At 51.0% G+C, this 18,356-nt stretch overlaps 1 protein-coding gene across 5 annotated transcripts in view; it reads right to left on the bottom strand.

Moving 5' to 3' along the window:
• Positions 1-18,356, bottom strand: part of LOC142008146 (mitogen-activated protein kinase kinase kinase 3-like) — a 129,627-nt gene that overhangs the window by 21,324 nt on the left and 89,947 nt on the right. For all 5 annotated transcript variants that reach the window (XM_074985156.1, XM_074985157.1, XM_074985158.1 and 2 more), the window contains 4 exons: positions 18,026-18,139; positions 16,264-16,375; positions 6,878-7,011; positions 4,142-4,215 (listed from right to left, as the gene is read on the bottom strand). In XM_074985156.1, the coding sequence (XP_074841257.1) occupies positions 4,142-4,215; positions 6,878-7,011; positions 16,264-16,375; positions 18,026-18,139 (434 nt within the window). The remainder of the gene's footprint in view (positions 1-4,141; positions 4,216-6,877; positions 7,012-16,263; positions 16,376-18,025; positions 18,140-18,356) is intronic.

The following is an 18,356-nucleotide window of genomic DNA, read 5'->3' as shown; positions in this document are numbered from 1 at the left end:
ACCTCTCTCCAAGGTCACACGCAGGCTCCTTCTCAGGAATTACTTCCTTCTCCCGCCACTCCTCAGGAGGCAGGATATAAGTTGTTTTATTGTAGTCTAAACGAATTACTCCAAAGTTCTGTATTTATATGCCTAGTAGACAAACCTATTTGTCAAAAAACGTTTCCTGTATCTTTTTTGTTTGCAGTGTTACATAGTTGCTGACAGGAATTTTAAAATAAACTGCTAGAATAATTGAAATTGGTGTGATTACAGGGTGTTATTTTGACCAACGAAATAGAACTTGAAAATATTGTGTGCAGAATTTTTAAATTTCTTGGTACAACATTCCCACGAGGAGTACTTAAACGTCACAAATTCCTCATGCCTTTGCCTCTTTCTTCCCTCGTCTCCCCAACCTTCCACTCTACCTTACCAGTGCTGGTGCAAGAAACTAGCTGCCTCCTATTTCATTTCACTTATATTCTGCTGATTTTGAAGCTGAGCTGAACATTAGTTTTTCCTCATTACCTTCATGGTGTCTCTTGCTTTCTGCCTCATAGTGCTCAGATTATTTCACCGCGTTAGCTCCGTGAAGCAGTCTGAGGCACAGCAGGCACAAAAACAAATGCCATGCAGAATGACAGCATACAGAGACTTTGATCAGCAGTGACTGCTGAATCCAAATCTTAGTTTTCACTCTAAATCTTATTTTAGACTCTTTTAGAGCATCCTCAGGAAAAAAATCCATCTGAGGTGAAGGTACCTAGAAGGAACTGAGACAAGACAGCTTTGAGCCAGGGAACTCTGACCAGGAGACGGTTGGTTGGAGACGTTTTTACACAGCTCTGGGCTCTCTCCTAATTCAAACGCAGGGAGGCGGTTGCAGTTGGAGCTGGGTCAGGTGTTCATGCGCCAAACATGTGGGCACCAAACTGGGAAACAAACAAGAACAGCCCTCTCGTTTTAACTCTCGACTCTTTTTGCTCACACGTGCCGGTGGTGCTCTCAGCCAGCACCAAACAATTGGAAAAAACATTGGGAGCCCTTCTTCACAGAAGTCCCTGGACCAAGCTCCAAGGAGATACATAAGGTGCTTGGCTCCTTCAGGCTTATGTACGGTAATTTGCCAATGTGTGACAATAAGGGAGCCACATGATCTATTTTAACAAACACCTTCTTACACCCTCCTGTTAGTTCCTTTCTTTGTAGCACTTCTTCCTTCTACTCTCAGTCAGACCAAAGGCCCATCTAGCCCGGTGTCCTATCTTCCAACAGTGGGCCAGTGCCAGGTGTCCCGATGAACAAACAGAGCAGGTAATCATTAAGTGAGCCCTCCTCAGTCACCCCTTCCCAGGTTCTGACAAACAGAGGCCAGGGACATCATTTCTACTCATCCTGGCTCATAGCCATCGATAGACCTGTCCTCCAAGAACCTTTCTTGAACCCTCTTAAAGTTCTGGTCTTCACAACACCCTCTGGCAAGGAGTTCCACAGGTTGACTGCATTGCCCCAGCACCATGCAGGCTGCCCCAGCTCATTCATGCTTAGACCGAGTGAACTGAGTGTGGGGAGGGGAACTACGTAAGCTTGACCCTACCTAAAGCCCACTGAAGATTCTCCACTGGATTTGGATCTGGCCGGGGAGCAGGGCCCTGAGCAAGATGGGAGAGCGACTCCACACTACGGAAGGGGTGGGACTTCCAGCAGAAAGGGGGGACTGGGGGCAGCCAGACCTCAGCGCCACTTGGAGCTCCCCCCTCCCCTCACCCGTCGTTGCTCTTGGAGCCACCTGGAATGCGCCACACAGCGCTCTGATGGCGATTTAAAGGGCTCTGACTCCTACTGTTATTATGGTAGTGGCTAGAAGCCACAAGCCCTTTTGGATCTCCCAGATCCAGGGCAACTGCCCCCTTTCCCCACATCAGCGGGCCTGGCCCTAGGCCAGTTTAAGGGTTCAAAGAAGAGGCTGGTACATGTTCACTGTGCTGCTGTTCCAGGTGAGGACTATTTGGACCAGGAGGAGCAGACAAGCTGGGCAGAAGGGAGCCCCCCTTTAATGTACATTTGATGAAGAGCAACTGCAAGAGGGGAAATTATTACAAGGCACAAGAAGTAAAGGGAGCATAGGGCCGAGACAGCGGACATGTGCAAAGCCGGAGCATACACCAGGGTCAAACCGATACAAATCGGACTGCTCTAATACGATGCTCATATAATATGGAAATAAACAGTGACGGCGGGAGAAAAAAAAAAAAACAGTGATAAGGAAAAATAAATGGCTTCCCAAAAGAAAGCAAAAACACTGCCTCTCAGGCACTGCTCTGCACAGAGGTAAGGTTGCTACCACAAACAAACGTGTGTCTGGATTTAACTGGCACTACTAACTCTTGACCTGCAGCCACTTAGCACAATGTGACCTACTTGCTGCTTCCAGAGGAGCTAAGCTGTTTTTCCTCTGGTCTCCTTAGCACCTTTGGAGGGGTGGATCCGTGTCTGGGACAGCTCAGTTGAGAACTTGCACTATGGGTAGGGTCTGACTAAATTTAGGGCCATGCAAAACACATCAAGGGCCATGAAAAGTGTGTCATGAACCGTGCAATTTGGTCCTTTGCGTACTTTTACCTTGTATGATACAGATTTCATGGGGGAGACCAGTATTGCTCAATTAGGGGCCCTGGTGCAGGGGGACGAAGTTCCAAGGTTACTCAAGGTGGGGTCACACTATTACTACCTTTATTTCTGTGCTGCCTTCAGAGCTAGGTGACCAAAAAGGGGATGCTACTAGCTGGGTGGTCCACTTCGAAGGCAGCATCCTGCCAGCAGTACCACACATTTCACTGCATTGCTGCCTTTGGAGCCGGGTGGCTGCGAGTGGCGGCTGCTGGCTGAGAGCCAGCTTTTAAGGCAGCAGTGTGAAAGTCAGGCTGGCAATACCAAACCCTGCCCTCCTTCCTTCTATGTTGCTGCATGTGGTGGCACTGCCTTCAGAGCTAGGAGCCCAGCCAGCAGTTGCTACTGTCCAGCCACCCAGCTCTGAAGGCAACACTACTCGCAATTGCAGCACAGAATTAAGGGTGGCACTGCCGTACCCACCACCCTCGATAACCTCGTGACCCCTCCCACACAAGCCAGTTTTGGGTCAGGACCTTAACAGTTACAACAGTGTAAAATTTCAGATGTAAATAGCTAAATCATGACCTTTTTTTTTTAATCTTGGGACCAGGAAATTGACCAAAATGGAATGTGAATTTGCTAGGGCTCCAGAGAGGAGGCAGGAAACAGCTACAGCAGTATCGATCTGGTGACAGAAATCCAGAGGGATGAAAGAGGAAAAATATCCTCCAAGAACCAGAGAAATTAAAGAGGGAAAGGGCCAGGTAGGTCATTTAATCCATACCAGTGCTGGGCTGGATTGGACTGGACAACGTGGAGAAGGTCTGCTGAGATTGAAGGACAATAAATGGGGTACTCCTAGAGCCAGCTAGAAGTTTTGTCCCAAGACAGTGTGGTGGAGACTTGCAGATGACCTATGCTCCACGCAGACTATAAGGGTTAAAAGTAGCAGTAGTGCTGGACGGTTCCCATCTATCCTCTGTCCAATCCCATCTCATATGACTCAAGGCATAGCACCTTCATTCCCTCCAGGGGGAGACTATTCCGCAGGCTAAGGCTCCCTCGGGTTAGGATTTACTTCTTGGAATTCAATCCACATTTCCCTTTGCTTAGGTGCGGATCAGTCCTCCAAGTCGTAACCCCCCCGCCCCAGGACACCTCCAGCAATTCCTTAGGTCAGGGGTGAGCAAAGTGGGAGGCGGCCCCCCAGAGGGGCCATTAAATCTGTAAAGTGGGGCACAGCATGATTGGCTGCTAGGTCTCAGTCTCATCCATCTTATTAAAAATGCTCAAATATGTTACCGGTTTTATGGACGTGTATTCACATTTATGTACCAATTAAGTAAGTTTTTACAGTCTAAATACTTATTTTCTTAATGAACATAACCAAAATTTCCATCACTTTGGATTTCATTAGACAGGTTGGGGTGAGGCAATATTAACCGCAGGGATGAGAAGTGGGACACGACCCGAGAAGTTTGCTCACCCCTACCTTAGGTGGGGATTTTATTTCTCAGGCAAGTCCGCGGTGATGTCTCCGACTTACCTGTCTATAGATCTGTCCAGGGACTGGCAGCTCCCAGAAAGTGATGCATCAGGACTGATGAAAGGTTCAAGTACCTGTGGACAGCAAGGAAAAGGGAGAACACACCTCAACATGCTGTAAAGCGTAACTGTGCAAATCCTAATAGTCTGCTTGACATAAACTTGCAGCTCCTCAGCCGGTGTAAGTCATTGACTTACAGCCGTAGAGGATCCAGCCCTGTACATCTGTTATCCCGTCCAACAGGGGATCTCAAAGCATTTTGCAAACAAATTCATTAAAATCCTCTAGATTAGGGATTAATCTTCTTCTCAATCATTGCTTACTGACAGGGAAATCGAGACACAAATTAACGGGCTCGTTTCGGAACATGAGCAGAGTTGGTGGTGCGGAGGAGGCATTTTCAAGCCTTTTGAAAGTCAGGGCATAGGTAACTTTCCCAAGGGCAGCCATCAACCCGGGCATTCCCAGGGACAGAACGCTGGGGGCCTGACTCTCTGGTTGCTGCCTTTGATGACAAGGCCTGCCTTCCCCTCTGTTGGTACAGGGCTAACAAGATAGTTGCATCAAGGAATTAACTCTGCTCTCCCCAGCTCAGCAAGTCAACAAATAGTGTGTTTGGGTGGCTTCCTGGATGACACATTCTGTAACTTATAGCTGACTGTTAACAACAGAATTGTCCTCCTGCATGGCTCAGGGAAGCCCATGGCTAAACTCACCTCCACCACCACAGCATTTTCTCCATGCCAGCCAGGGGCATTATTTCAATCTCGCTTAGTCCTTTTCCATCTATAAGACACTTCATAATTAACTAACAAGCCGCAGAACCCCTGTGGGGCAAGCCCAGTTTTCAGAGGGGGAAGCTGGGGCAGGCAGGCTAAGTGCATGGGCCAGAGCCACAGTAAACTTGGAGCTGGGATCAGAAGCCAAGGAGCCCCTCATTCCCCTGCTATGCTCAGGGTACTAGAGCATGTGTTTCTTTCCATGTGATGTTTCCATGGTTACAGCTATTTAACTGGCTGCCACAGCAACACATCTGTTTTGGTAGGAGAGTCCCAGTGGAAACAGTACCTTCCCCTTCTTCACGCTTCTACCCCCAAGGCTGCTGCATTGCATCACGCCAGCCAACGAGGAGCTCTCTGCCCTTGGGGCACATCATTGCTGCCCCATGCGATGGGCACAGGGGGTTGGGGAGAGCAATGAGAAAGCCCCCACCAGCAGAAGAGTGTGCAGTTGTGTATTCTCCTAGCTCCCACCACGTGTAGGCCAGCTGCTCCCGGAGTCGCAGGCCTGATGTCTCTGGGGCTGGCCCTGGGGATACCAACAACGTGCAGCCAATTCACCACAGAGCGCAGCCACCTCTGGGGGATGAAGTGGCGGGGATGGGCAGTGGCCCGCACACTGCTGGGGAGAGCCAAGGCTAGAACCCTGAAGTAAGCAGTAAACGTGTGGGGTCAGGCTCCATTCAAGTCAGTCGCCACCCACTGACTCACATGTGCCAAGGATCCAGCCCATGGCTCCGCCCTTCACTTGATCTCACCCTAGCGCAGGCCGCTCAGAAACCATTTACCAACGGTCCAAGCCCAGCCTTTGGCCGCGAGGTGCATAAGACATCTGCACTCAGATGCTGCCAAGGCTTCCCCCAGAGAGACCGTTCAGCTTATTAACGGCCATATGACCAGGCTTTGAAAACATAGCTTCGTCATGGAAACCGGGCACGGACTTCCCGCTGCTGTTGCTAGCAAGAGCCACTACTATACTGCAGACAAACTTGTTCCCCTACATCCTCGGAGCATCCCATTGCTTAAGGCACTTATCCCCTTCCTGGCATCTGGAACGTTGTCCAGAACACGCGATAAGAAAGGGCAGCCCCGTATCCCTCCCGAATGGCCAATGCTCCCCAGGGCTGGATTTTCCCTTTGCCGGGCTCTAAGGACCTGATCCTGTGAGGAATTCCATGTGGAAACACCCCTGCACCCACACTCTGCCCACTGACTCCAGCTGGGCACCGGGCTCCATTTGCTTGGGAACGTGTGGGGGATCAGGCACAGCAAATCAAGGAAAGAAGAACTGAGGCCTAAATTGCTCTTCTGTTCAATCTCACCGCAGCTGTAAACAACAGGGTCAGGAGCTAACAGATGTGGGAAGCAGAGAGGAGAGGGCAGCATTTCCACTCCCCCAGCAATCACACAACAGATGGGGATGCTCTGACTTCGTCTCAGGCCCCTGCCCATGTTAGTCTTTCTTTCTCAGAGACCATAATTAAGGTGCTGAGGGCTAAAAGTCATCTACAACCATCTATTTCTTAATAGTTTTGATACATCAGTGCTGTTTGGCCATGGTTACATGCACTTCTGCCCCCCAATGGCCTACAAATTGGTCATTTTCAGCTTCTGCGAAGTACCTGCTTAACACATGCTAGGTATTGCAAAAATCTCATGCCCTCCGGTCAAGCACTTGTACTGAGCTAAGCTTTCTGCTAGGCCTTTGCTTAGACCTCAGCCTGCTGCTAAGTTGAAATGGCCTCCGACCTGCCTTTCAGCACCTTCCGTTACTGAAAGCAGTCTTGCACACCACATATAAACTGCGCTGGCCCTTATCAGACCAGGTCACAGGTCAGCACCCAGTAACTCTCCACTGCTCCACATCTGGAGCCACGAAACTCGCCTTGGGGGGCTGGAACGATCCAATTGACCGAATGCTGGTGACACGCAGCTCACACACACAAGTGCCACTTACATTCTGGTCCATCATCTCGGGGATGAATTCCCCTTCGCTGTTAATACTTGTGTAGGAGCCTTGCCGAGCGATCTGCTGCTGCTCTTCGGGAACGCTCCCCGGGGGTGGAGAGCTCCGGCCGGTGTGCAGGGAACCTACAAACACAGAGAGAATCGCTTGTAAAGCGGAGAAGGAACCATCACTGCCATAGCACGAGGGCTTCTTGCTAGAGCAAGCCTAAGCTAGACTCCAGAGCTGACTGATCCTGGAGAGGAAGGAACGGAGGCCTGGAGAATCCACATGGCCATTTAGATTATGGGGACAAAGGCTTTCGGAGCAGGTATTGTCTTTTTAGCTGTATGGTGCTGAACAATGCCCACCGTTCTGGTGCCCCCTTCGGAGGCTGGAACCCCTAGGTGCAACGGTGGTACAGACATCCCTGCTAACTCAATGTCCAAGGTCTCCAAAGCTTAGATGTAATACCCAGTGATGAGCACAAACCCAGATCCTCCTGTCGGTTTCAAATTTCCCGTGCTGGGCTCGGCAGGCGGGCGGGCAGAGCGAGCTCCCCAACAGCTTTTCTCCCAGCCTGCCGGCCGCAGTTACCAACACAGGGGCCCACATGGGGTCACTGACGGGGCGGTGGGGTAAGCAGAGGATTACACCCTCCCCCCGCACACACACACACGCACTGGGCCAGGGACCCTGCACCCCCCCAGGGCTGCAGGTGAAGCAGAGCAGGGCGGGGCCGTAGTACCTGTGCTGGAAGTCAGATGCGAAGGGCACCAGGTGGGGGTACCACTCCAGCAGCCACAGCAGCTCTGGTGGCACCAACACGTCCTGTGCTACGACGGCGGTCGTTTTACCCATGGTAGTGGCAGCTGCCAGCCCCAGACCGGGCTATTTCGAGTGGGACGCTCAGCCCTGCCTCCAGCCGGGGGCATGGCCCAGCGACTGACTGGCTCCCCACAGACCGGCTGCCAAGCTCCACTTCCCCCTGCTGGTGCCCAGAGCCGCCCGCGAGCCTGCCAAGTTCTGCTCCTCTGACCACTTATGTCTGCGGGGACAGAGTGATGCCGGGCAGCACTGGGGACCTCCAGGGTGGGGACCTGCAGTGTGCCCAGGGAGCTTCCTTACAAGCCGCAGCAGGTGCTTGGTGTTCACAAAATTAAACATTCACAAGGGTTCTCAACACCAAACCCTTGCGAATGTCATTACTCTCCTGTATACGCATTCACTGTGCAGCACCCGACAGCCAGAGGAGAGGGATATTGAAAAAACCAACTAAAAATACCCAGCCCCTCTCCCTCCTGCTGTCGTCCGAAGCTCAAAGGCCCTAGCACCGAAAGAACACAGAGCTGGAGGAGACCCAAGCACGTGATCGGAGTGGCCCCTTTTGGCAGTGGATTTACAGCTCTGTGAATAGGCATCTAATCCATCGCCTACTTGATGCAGGGCTGCCCCCTTCTGTTCACGTATTAGGCCTCCATACTGTGAGTGACTGTGCTGTCAAAACTTTGCAGCATCTTACTGTCGCATCAAGGCTGCCATGTTTGTTCCAGTCTAGTTTTAAATGTCCCACTTGATGGACCTTTTTCCCCTTCACCCTGAAGGCAGCTCCACTGCCTCACAGATCTTGCTGCCAGTTTTGTGTTTCATCCCATTATTTTCTGGGGGGCATGGGAAGCTCTCTCTCCACAGCTTTCTTGCTTCCACTAGTCCAATACCTGCAGACTATTCCCATGTGCCTGGGCTTAGCCATCACTTTGCCAAGCTGCCCAGATGTAGCGCTTCAAACCTGTCCTCACTCCTTCCAGCTCCATCACTATCTTCGTTGCAATCCTCAGAGCTCTGTCTAGACCATCAATATCTTTCTGGTGACAAGACGCCCAGGGCCAAAAGAATATTCTAAGTGCAATGCCCCAGAGGGGGATCTGAGACACATCTGTCTCCAGATGAGATGCCAAAACCTATGCATCCCACAACTGTGCTTGTCTTTGTTATTTGGGCTAGTCCTAAGCCAGTTTGAGACAAGAGCTATAATAATCCACAGGTGTTCTATAATGGGCCAACTCCATTTCTAGGATAACTCCACTGACTTCAGGAAGCCACAGAGTCTTTGGAGATCCTTCTCATTTCTTTCATAGAATCATAGAATTCTAGGGCTGGAAGGGACCTCAGGAAGTCATCTAGTCCAGCCTCCTGCCTAAACCAGGATCAACCCCAACTAAATCATCCCAGCCATGACTATTGTCAAGCCAGGACTTAAAAACCCCAGGGATGGAGATTCTACCATCTCTCTTGGTAATGCATTCCAGTGCTTCATCACCCACTTGGTGAAACAGTGTTTCCTAATATCCAGCCTACACCTCTCCTTTTGTAACTTCAGACCACTGCACCTTGTTCTGCCGTCTGTCACCACTATAGAGCCCCTCTTCAGGAAGTTGAAGTTCAAACTGATATAAATCAGGAGTCATGCCCAGTGCTCCCTCTAATTTTTTCCATCCATAATATAGATGGAATAAATTTTGTTATGTGCACCAAGGCACATGTGATGTGCACCACCAACAGATGCCCATGCTGCTGGCTGTGGGTGCTCTGCCAATCAGCTGGGCAGCACCTGAATCTCTCCTGGGTGGCCATCCAGGTGCTCAGCTTACAGGGAAAACTGGTCACTCCCCTGAAGTTAGAGATCACCAGATTGGGCTCACTGCAGTTACATCTGGCATGCATTTGTTCCATTATAAAAGCACTCAGGGCAGGGGATGAAGCGAGGAGAGCTGGTCCAGATCCCATAATAGGATATGAAAAAAAAAAAAAAAAAAAGAAATTATATGGTTTTGAGACCCCCTTTTTTCCCCCCTTCTCACAAATTTCCTACAGGAGAGGCACACCATACAAAAACCCCCAAAGCAACCAAGTATGAACAAATGCCAAGAGCAAGGAAAGAACACAGCTCTAATTATTACAGATCTCATATTGAGCTGGCGTCAAACCAGCCCTAATAACAAAAACAAACGGGTAATACAACAGTCACTTTTCTCTTTAAAACAAGAATGTAACCATTTAAGACCTCTGTCTCCTTGCATAAACCAGGTTCACAGTATTACTCATCCTTTATTTGTTCAGTGCCACTGTAGCACACACAAAAATAAAGGCAGTCACCACGCTGATAGTGCATAGACTTCACATGCAGTGATTGCTGTGTCTCAGTTACGTTGGGAATTTATTTTATTGCTATTGTTGCAAGACAGGACATTGTGCTGTTAGCATTTCGCTCTCTCCTACACACTTCTTTGAAAAGGAATCTTAAGGCCGTGATCCTGCAGAGATTTACATATGCCAAGCTAAACTTAAGCATGGGGGACTCTGGACTGGGACAGGGATTTGGTGGGTGGAGGAATGGCCAGCTAGGAGAGTAGACGCATGAGCCTTTTTCCTCCAGACTGGTGTCGGGGGGAGGAGGAGGAGAACAAGGCACTGGGAAGTGAACTCAGAAATGCCCAGATAACTGAGCGACCTGCTGGGACTCTGGGCTGGATGGAAGCAGGCCGAGACTATGTCCTAGAACAAGAGAGAGCATCCTGGGGAGGCTGCTTGGGGTCCCAGGAAGAGGTGAGCAAGACATTCCATGCCTCTCCCCATATGCCTGGGAGAGCTCCTGGGCACTAGGAAATGGACAAGCTATGGCCCGCTGGCTTGAATACAAGTCACCACAGGATGGAAGGGCTACTGAGCATGGGCTGCCCAACTAGGCCTGCGAGGGAAACCCGCTGCCCTCCTATTGACATTGTCCGCTTCGTCTGACCATCAGGCTTACACCTTCTGCCACCGGGTTCAAGGGGGATAAGAAACATGACACTCCTGCAGGACAAGCAGATGGAGGGGGGGCAAGGTACAGTCTGGGTGAGGTGACCTTCCCAGTGGATAAGGTTCAGAGGAGCTGACAGGAACGGCTCAGAGTTTGACACCGACAGAGAGGATGTGCATTCCCAGGCACGTCCCTGCAGCCCTTGCTGGGTGACCCAACACTCCATTTGGCTGAACCGGAGAAGCAGCTTGAGGCTTGGAAGTAGGGCAGTCTGGACAGAGCGAGAGATCTGCAGTGTCCAATCTGCTACTCTGAAGGACCAGGCACCTTCACAGCACAGCACAGCCCTAGCCTGTCCCCCTTTAACAAAGCCAAGGTGCACATCAGCATCACAGAGCTTTATTCAGCATGGGATGCAAATGGCAGTGGGGGCAACTGGGTTGCAAGTCTCTAAAAACTTACGTAATGGCACCTAATGTCCACAGAGCGCTTGGGTAGTGCCGTGACAGAGCCCTAGACCTAATCTTCTTCCAGAGAGACTGGGAGGGAGGGCAGACAGATGGATAAATAATGCTGGACCTGGGCTGGCCCACCTCCCCTGGAGAGGATGCTCAAAGGGCAAGGCAGAGGTGCAGTACCGGATTTCAGGTGCTAAAGAAACAGCAGCTGTGTCAGGAATAGAGATTAGGCGCCCTAGAAGCAACGTTCCCACTAATTCCCCAGGGAGAATAAATTTTGTTATGTGCACCACCAGTAAAAACATATACTGTTAGCTGTGGGTCCTTATTTAATCAGCTGGGCAGCACCTGAATCTCTCCTGTGTGGCTGCTCAAGTGCTCAGCTTTCAGTGAACACTGCCTAGAAGCCAACCTACCAGGATTCTCCTCCACCATTTGAAGTACTAATTCAGTCTGTGCCCTGCTCAGATCCAGCAGGAAGGAGCAGGCTCTCTGAAGCATCACTTACAATAAAAGCTGAGCTCCTGGGGCCTGATCCTCAGCAGGTGCAAATCAGTGCAGCATCACTCAAGTCAAGAGAATCACATTGACTTGCACTGAGGGAGGATGTGGCTTGGCATGTTCAGTTCAGCTGAGACGAGAGTGAACTGGGATTCCCCCTGGTTTTACACACAACAGAACATAAGGCCATTAGTCCCGAGTTTGAGTACAGCATGTCCTGGGCAGGGCCAGCCAAGCCAGCCTGGAGATTGTAACAACCACTCCTGGCATTTGCAGTGATCTTCCATGTTCCTGTCCACTAAATTTTCTTTAAAAAAAAGCTTTCATACAGCATGTGCAGAAAGTTTGTGGTGTTGCACGTAGGGCTAGATTCCCCCAGTGCCAGGCTTGGCTGCCTCCGCCTCAGTGTTCTCCAGTTTAATCCTCCCTCCACTTAAGTAGGCCCCAAATCTCTACCAACTGCTTATCTGACAACACAACCTCCCCTGGCTAAGCAGCAAGCCAGAAAAGCCAGAATTTCTTTTAGTTTATAAACACCCGGGTCATGATTGCGAAGGGGTCATCAGACACTGCCCACGCTCACAGCTGCAAGCTCCAGACGATGAGGGCCCAGCCCTGGGCCGACATCGTCACAAAACAAAACAAGGGACGTTATGCAAAGATCTGATGTTCATTACAGTCTCTTGTCTGACTCAGGAGCTTGGGGTGCTGCAGCAAAGGCAGATGAGGTTTAAGAGAATGAGGATACACAGAGACTAACGAGACTGGGACTCTTCAGCTTGGGAAAAAGACTAAGGGGGATAGCAGCCCGGTAGCACTTTAAAGATAAACAAAATGATTTATTAGGTGAAGAGCTTTCGTGGGAGACCGCCCTGGACAAGCCAGGGCCCGCTGGCTTGAGTACAAGTCACCACAGGATGGAAGGGCTGCCGAGCATGGACTGCCCAACTAGGCCTGCGAGCAAAACCCCCTGCCCTCCACGGGTCTGTCCCACGAAGGCTCATCACCTGATGAATCATTTTGTTAGTCTTTGAAGTGCTACATGACTGCTGTCTTGTTTTGTTGGAATACAGACCAATGCAGCTACCTCTCCGTTACTAAGGGGGAGAGGATAGAGGCCTATAACATCGTGACTGGTGTGGAGAAAGTAAATAAGGAAAAAAGTTATTTACTCCTCATAACACAAGAACTAGGGGTCATCAAATTAAATCAACAGGCAGCAGGAAGATGAAAGGAAGAACTTCCAGACAACACACAGTTAACCTGTGGAATTCTTTGCCAGGGGATGTTGTGAAGGCCAAAACTATAAATAGGGTTCAAAGAGAACTAGACATGTTCATGGAGGACAGGTCCATCTGCATCTATTAGCCAGGGTGGCAGGGGTTGTGACCCTAGCCTGTTTGTCCGGGCTGGGAATGGGCAACAGGGCAGGGATTGCTTGACGATTTCCTGTTCTGTTCATTCCCTCTGGGGCTCCTGGACAGGATACTGGGCTAGCTGGACCATTGGTATGACCTACTGTGACCATTCTTATGACAGACTGTACCAGCCTCTACTGCCTTACACAATACAGGCCAGATTCTGGCGATTCCTGAGCAGGCCCACAAGCGAAAGGGAAGTCACAGTGAGCACTTCTCCTCTCACCACCCCATGCCCCTGGTCAGCATGTCCTATGTGTCCCTCTTATTGCCAATCCACAGAGGACTCAGTTTGTCACAGCTCCAACTGGGAGCCTTAGCTCTTCAGTTCAAGCTATAGGGCCTTACACTTCCAGCCCTGAAAGTCCCCACTTCAATCCCCAGTATGTCGGAAGGACAGCAGCTACCAGACAGCTGTACAGAATCTACACTCTGCTTTCTGGACTGTAAGGCGATTCACATATGCTGACTGGGATGCTCCACGCTCCACAGAGGGGCTGGGAGACAGCCTGGCCTCTACCGTCTCGCAGTCCGCCAGACAATCCAAGGCACACAGCACGGAGAGAGACAGAACAGCCGGGCTGTCCTGCTGGCATTCTGTCCATCTCAGGTTCTGGCATGTAGAATGCCTGCCCCTGGTGCATGGCAGCACCTCTGCCCCTGCGGCTTACAAATGCTCGTTAGCTCTGGAAAGGGACTACACTAAACTTTTCAAGGCAGAGACTGATGTTGTCTCTTGCTCAACTTATGCATGGTGCTTAGCAAAGTGGGACCCCCATCTTGATTAGGGCCTGTAGACAGCAGTGCAATACAATAATAAAGCCCACAGTGGCAAGGCTGTAAATCTGAGCAAGTGCCGCCCACTGCTAGAACAAAGTATTCCAAAACTCCCATAAGAGCAGCTGCATGTGGGATCAATTCTGCCATCTGCACACATGCATGAACTCCCACTTCCATCACTGGAGCTCATGGGCACGTGTGAACAGTTTAACAAGCCCCATGAAAAGAAGCAGAGATGTTATTCTGCTTAAGTACAAACAGTTCCCACTGAGGCTTTGTGCAATAACATGTCTCAATGCAAGTGTTTCATTCAGATTCATCCAGGGTCTCTGCCAGGCTGTAGGCAAACACTCAAGAGCAGCCTGACCTAAAGGATCCAAAAACACTGGCAAATAAGCGTAACAGAGCCAAATACTGTTCTTGTCCATGCACACTCAGCCCTTTTTACTTCCACAGGCGTTGTGCATGGCTGTTCCAGGGCGGAATTTGACCTAATACAGGGGAGAACATCTCGCAGAAAGCAGGGTGCAATATTTCAACAGAACGGCAGCCTACATTGTCTGGTACCATACAGAACGCGAGCAAGAAACAATAAATCTCCAGCAAGAGCTATCCCCATCCTGTAATGGTAAAATCCTATTGCATACATATATTTCAAGTTCTTTGGAGCAGGAGCCGTGTCTCTCTTGTTATAACATGCACAGATCTAGGCTTCTAGTTTACATATACAGTAAAACCCTGAATCATGCGGGAGTTGATTTCCTTGGAACAGCCACATAACTCAAATTTTCAGTAAGTCGGGAGAGGGGGACCCCTCCCACTCCTCCGAGCTCCTGGGAGCCTGCGGAAACTGCAGGATCCAGGAAACTGACCTGGCACTGCTGTGCATGGATCCCAGCAGCTGAGGGCTCCCCCGCCCCCGCCCCCTCCCTCCTCCTCCAAGCCCCCAAGACCAGCAGTGCCTGGTCAGTCTCCTGGCTCCCTGGGGGCTCAGAGGAGGAGGAGGGAGGGGAGAATGAGGCGGTGGCAGCAGGGAAGCCCCTCAGCCCCAGGGAGCCAGGTGCTGCTGCACCTGGCTCCCAGCTCTCTGGGGCTGAGGGGTTTCCCTCTCCCCTCCTCCCAGCAGCGGTGCCTCCTTGGCTTCCTCCACAACCTACAGAGCTGCTCCTCTTAGCTGAAAGGACCAACCCTGTAGCTTGCCCCTGGCTTCCCCCAGCTGGGGGAAGTGGGCAGCTGGAGCCTGGGAGTCCGACATTTGCATTAATACGATTAACGTGTATGTTGAAATCGCATAAGTGGGGGTTTACTGTATTAAGTAATGTGGATGAAAACAAAAGAGCTCTCTAAAAAGTACATTATAAAAGTAACCTACAGAATGTAGTGGAGAATGCACAGAATTTCTAAGCCGGCCTACGTGATGCATAGAGAATTATACTCCAGGTTTACTAGACCTATACTGTGGGTGCAATCCTCTTAAATTCTATGGGACTTTCCATCAAAAAAATCTCACGGTACTTAAAAAGAGGAGTCATTTCACAGAGAGAAACTGAGGCAGAAAGCGATGAGACTTGCCAAAGCGTATGGCACAGCCAGGGATAGAAACCACACCTCGCAGGAACACCACATGTGGACTGAGGGCCAGTAAGATCATGGTCTAATGATCAGAGAGAGCAGGACCACAGCACTGGCTGAAGACTAGCACGTTGGAGTGTAAAGGAGGTTCTGTTTCATTTGAGTAGCACAACACACACATTCATTTCTCACAGCATGCCAGGGAAGTAAGTACCAGGACTCGCCTTTTACCATGTGGAGCAAGAAAGGTTCAGACACACAGCCAGAGTTACAAAAGGAGGCAAATGCTCCTCTCGCATTGGTGAAACTATAGCGCCTCCGAAGCCAGCAGACATGAGCGGGGGATTATTGGTTCCATGAGCAGGGAGTAGAACACAGGGGCTACCGAATCCCAACCCACGCAGTCATGTTATTTCCTCCTGATGAGAGGAAGGAGTGAAGCACAAGGCAAGAAGTACAACAGACGAGAGAAAGTAGTTAATGCAAAGGTTTGAGAGGGCCTCAGAGTTTTCTTGTCCCAGGCCTTGATCAAACTCAACAGCAGTGAATTCATTTGATTGCTCTAAAACTAGATCTCTCTCCCTTCGAGCCAAACGAGGAACCTCTGCACTTCCCTGACTCACACAAGGTAACTGCCAGGGCTCCTCTCGGATCCAGGCAAGGCAGCCAGGAGCACATCAGACCAGCTGGCCCTACCTTCCCCCTAGGTCGAGTCCCAGACACTAACAGCACTGAGCCTTCAGCGCGCTGGCCAAACATACCCGTGTCAGGGGACAACAAGAAGTCGCAGGAATGGGGGAGAGTGCGGCCAGCCTGCCAAGAACCAGCACTGCCTGCAGCCAACCCCCCGCGTTGCATTTCACTCACCTGTTGAATACTTCCGTGTCCTCTCAGCATCTTTATACAGGGACCCCATGATGTCCCCCATGGACTTGGATATTCTCATTTCATGCTGCTTACTGTTGTTGGGCTGCAGAAACTAGGAATCAGACAAAGGGAGCTGTTATACTCTGCCCTGAGAGGGAAGGGGGTGTTGTACCTTCACAGACAGTCTCACACATATGTCTATTGTGGTTCCCAGTGAGCCAGCGCAGAGAGGCTAAATAATAATACCACCCATTAATCGAATATCACAAAAATCAGATCTTGGTTACTAAGGATAAACAAAAATATCAAACAGGACATATCAGCTCTCTCTGGCAGCGCCCACACTGTGTTATTTCCAGACTGGAGCAGGGACCCTCCCTTTTCTAGGAGTTTATAATCTCAGGCTCCAGTCGGATCCAGACCCCTGCAAAAACCACACACTTTAATGAAACTCTGCGCAGCATAAGGGTCCTTCGGCACGGATCCAGCTGCAGGCCTGGGACTCAAGAACGGCCACACTGGGTCCCGCTAGCCCAGTCTCCAGTCTTCCAACAGTGGCCAGTGCCAGGTGTCTCAGAGGGAGTGAACAGAACAGGGCAGCACCAAGTGAACCACCCCGTCATGACTCGTTTCCAGCTTCTGACAAAGAGACCCTGGATACCATCCCGGCCCATCCTGGCGAACAGCCATGGACGGAATTGAAAGGAAAAGTGGCTAAGAGTTTAAGGAAAGGGGAAAGGCACACCAGGGAGTGAGGGTGGTAACTGCCATGCCTGGGCAATATGGTGCTTTCGTAGCAGAGTGCTGGAGAGATTTTTTTGGTAACATGTTGAGTGCCCTCTGGAAGCCAGGGCGCTGAATACAGGTAGGTCACAGTGTGCACAGTTATTTTCGACAAGGAATAGCTGCTTATGTTCTCCTCTCAGAACCCCTCAAAGATGCTGCAGTAGAAGCCATTGGCCAGCTCTGCTCCACCTAGGAGCACCCCAGCATCCCGCTCTAACTCAGCTGCCTTGTCCTAGCAGCAGCGACTTCTGCGAGGCTGCTGCAAGGCATGCTGGTTTACAGGCTGGCCAGCAGGAGGTGCCCTGGAATGATGAGGCAGGGAGGTCTAATGGCTAGACACTAAGACAGCACTACCCTGCCCCAGTGAAGGCTGGGGCACACCTGACCAGCCTGGTTTGCAAAGACTGCAGACTCCCATAGGCTGGATGTTGCTTGTTCCTCGCCTGGCCCCTTTGGTCTGTCACACAGGGGAAACAGCCCCTGCGCTGTCCCTAGGGCAGAGGCTGCGTGTGCTCTGTCTGCTGTGCAGGGAGGCTAAGGGGGAGTTTTCTGTGCTTTCTCTGGAAACCCACACCTGGCCCAGGGTGACCACAGGGTGACACTGACATCCCAGGGTCCACAAGCAGGAGAAGTGGCCTACACAAACACAGCTTTGCAGGCCACACAGGAGTCCTCTGGAAGATGCACAGAGGCTAGATGTCCTGTCACAGGACACACAACTGCGGCCTGTCTCAGGGATCTACAGGGCACCTATTGCCACAGCCTCCAACCCTGCCTCACGGAAGGCCCTGAAGCCATGACGTGGTGCTGCCAACAGGGCGGATTTCAGAGCAGAGCCACTCGAGTGGAAGATGGTCTAGTGCCAACTCAGACAGCTACAAGCAGTCATCCAGAGGGCAGCGGCTCTCCTTCCCGCTCCCCCCAAGCAGCAGCACACTGCACTCTGCACACAAAAGAGCAACACTGAAGGGCTCACGTTCGCTTTCCTTGGAGCCCTCACAAACACCCGCAGACTCTTCAGAGAAGGGCTAAGGTCCAACTGCTCCACCGCCCGGTCCAAGTCTTCCTGCGACTTCAGCGGGATCAGGAGCTGGAAGGGATTGAACAAACACTCTAGCAAGGCAGTGTTGCAAACGGGGTAAACAAGGGAAGCAAAAAACTTCACGCCACGCACAGAAGGCTGGGGAACAGCAGGGATTCAGGCTGCAATCATGGAACAGAGAGCCTGGCTGGACAACAAAACCGGAGCACCCCCTGAGCTTTCAGGGGTTTTAACTTTTTCTTCAAGATATCATCCAGGGAGGAAC

This window comes from Carettochelys insculpta, chromosome 2 (genome assembly GCF_033958435.1).
Source record: "Carettochelys insculpta isolate YL-2023 chromosome 2, ASM3395843v1, whole genome shotgun sequence".
NCBI classification, from domain to species: Eukaryota; Metazoa; Chordata; order Testudines; family Carettochelyidae; genus Carettochelys; species Carettochelys insculpta.
This window is presented reverse-complemented; position numbering and strand designations above follow the sequence as displayed.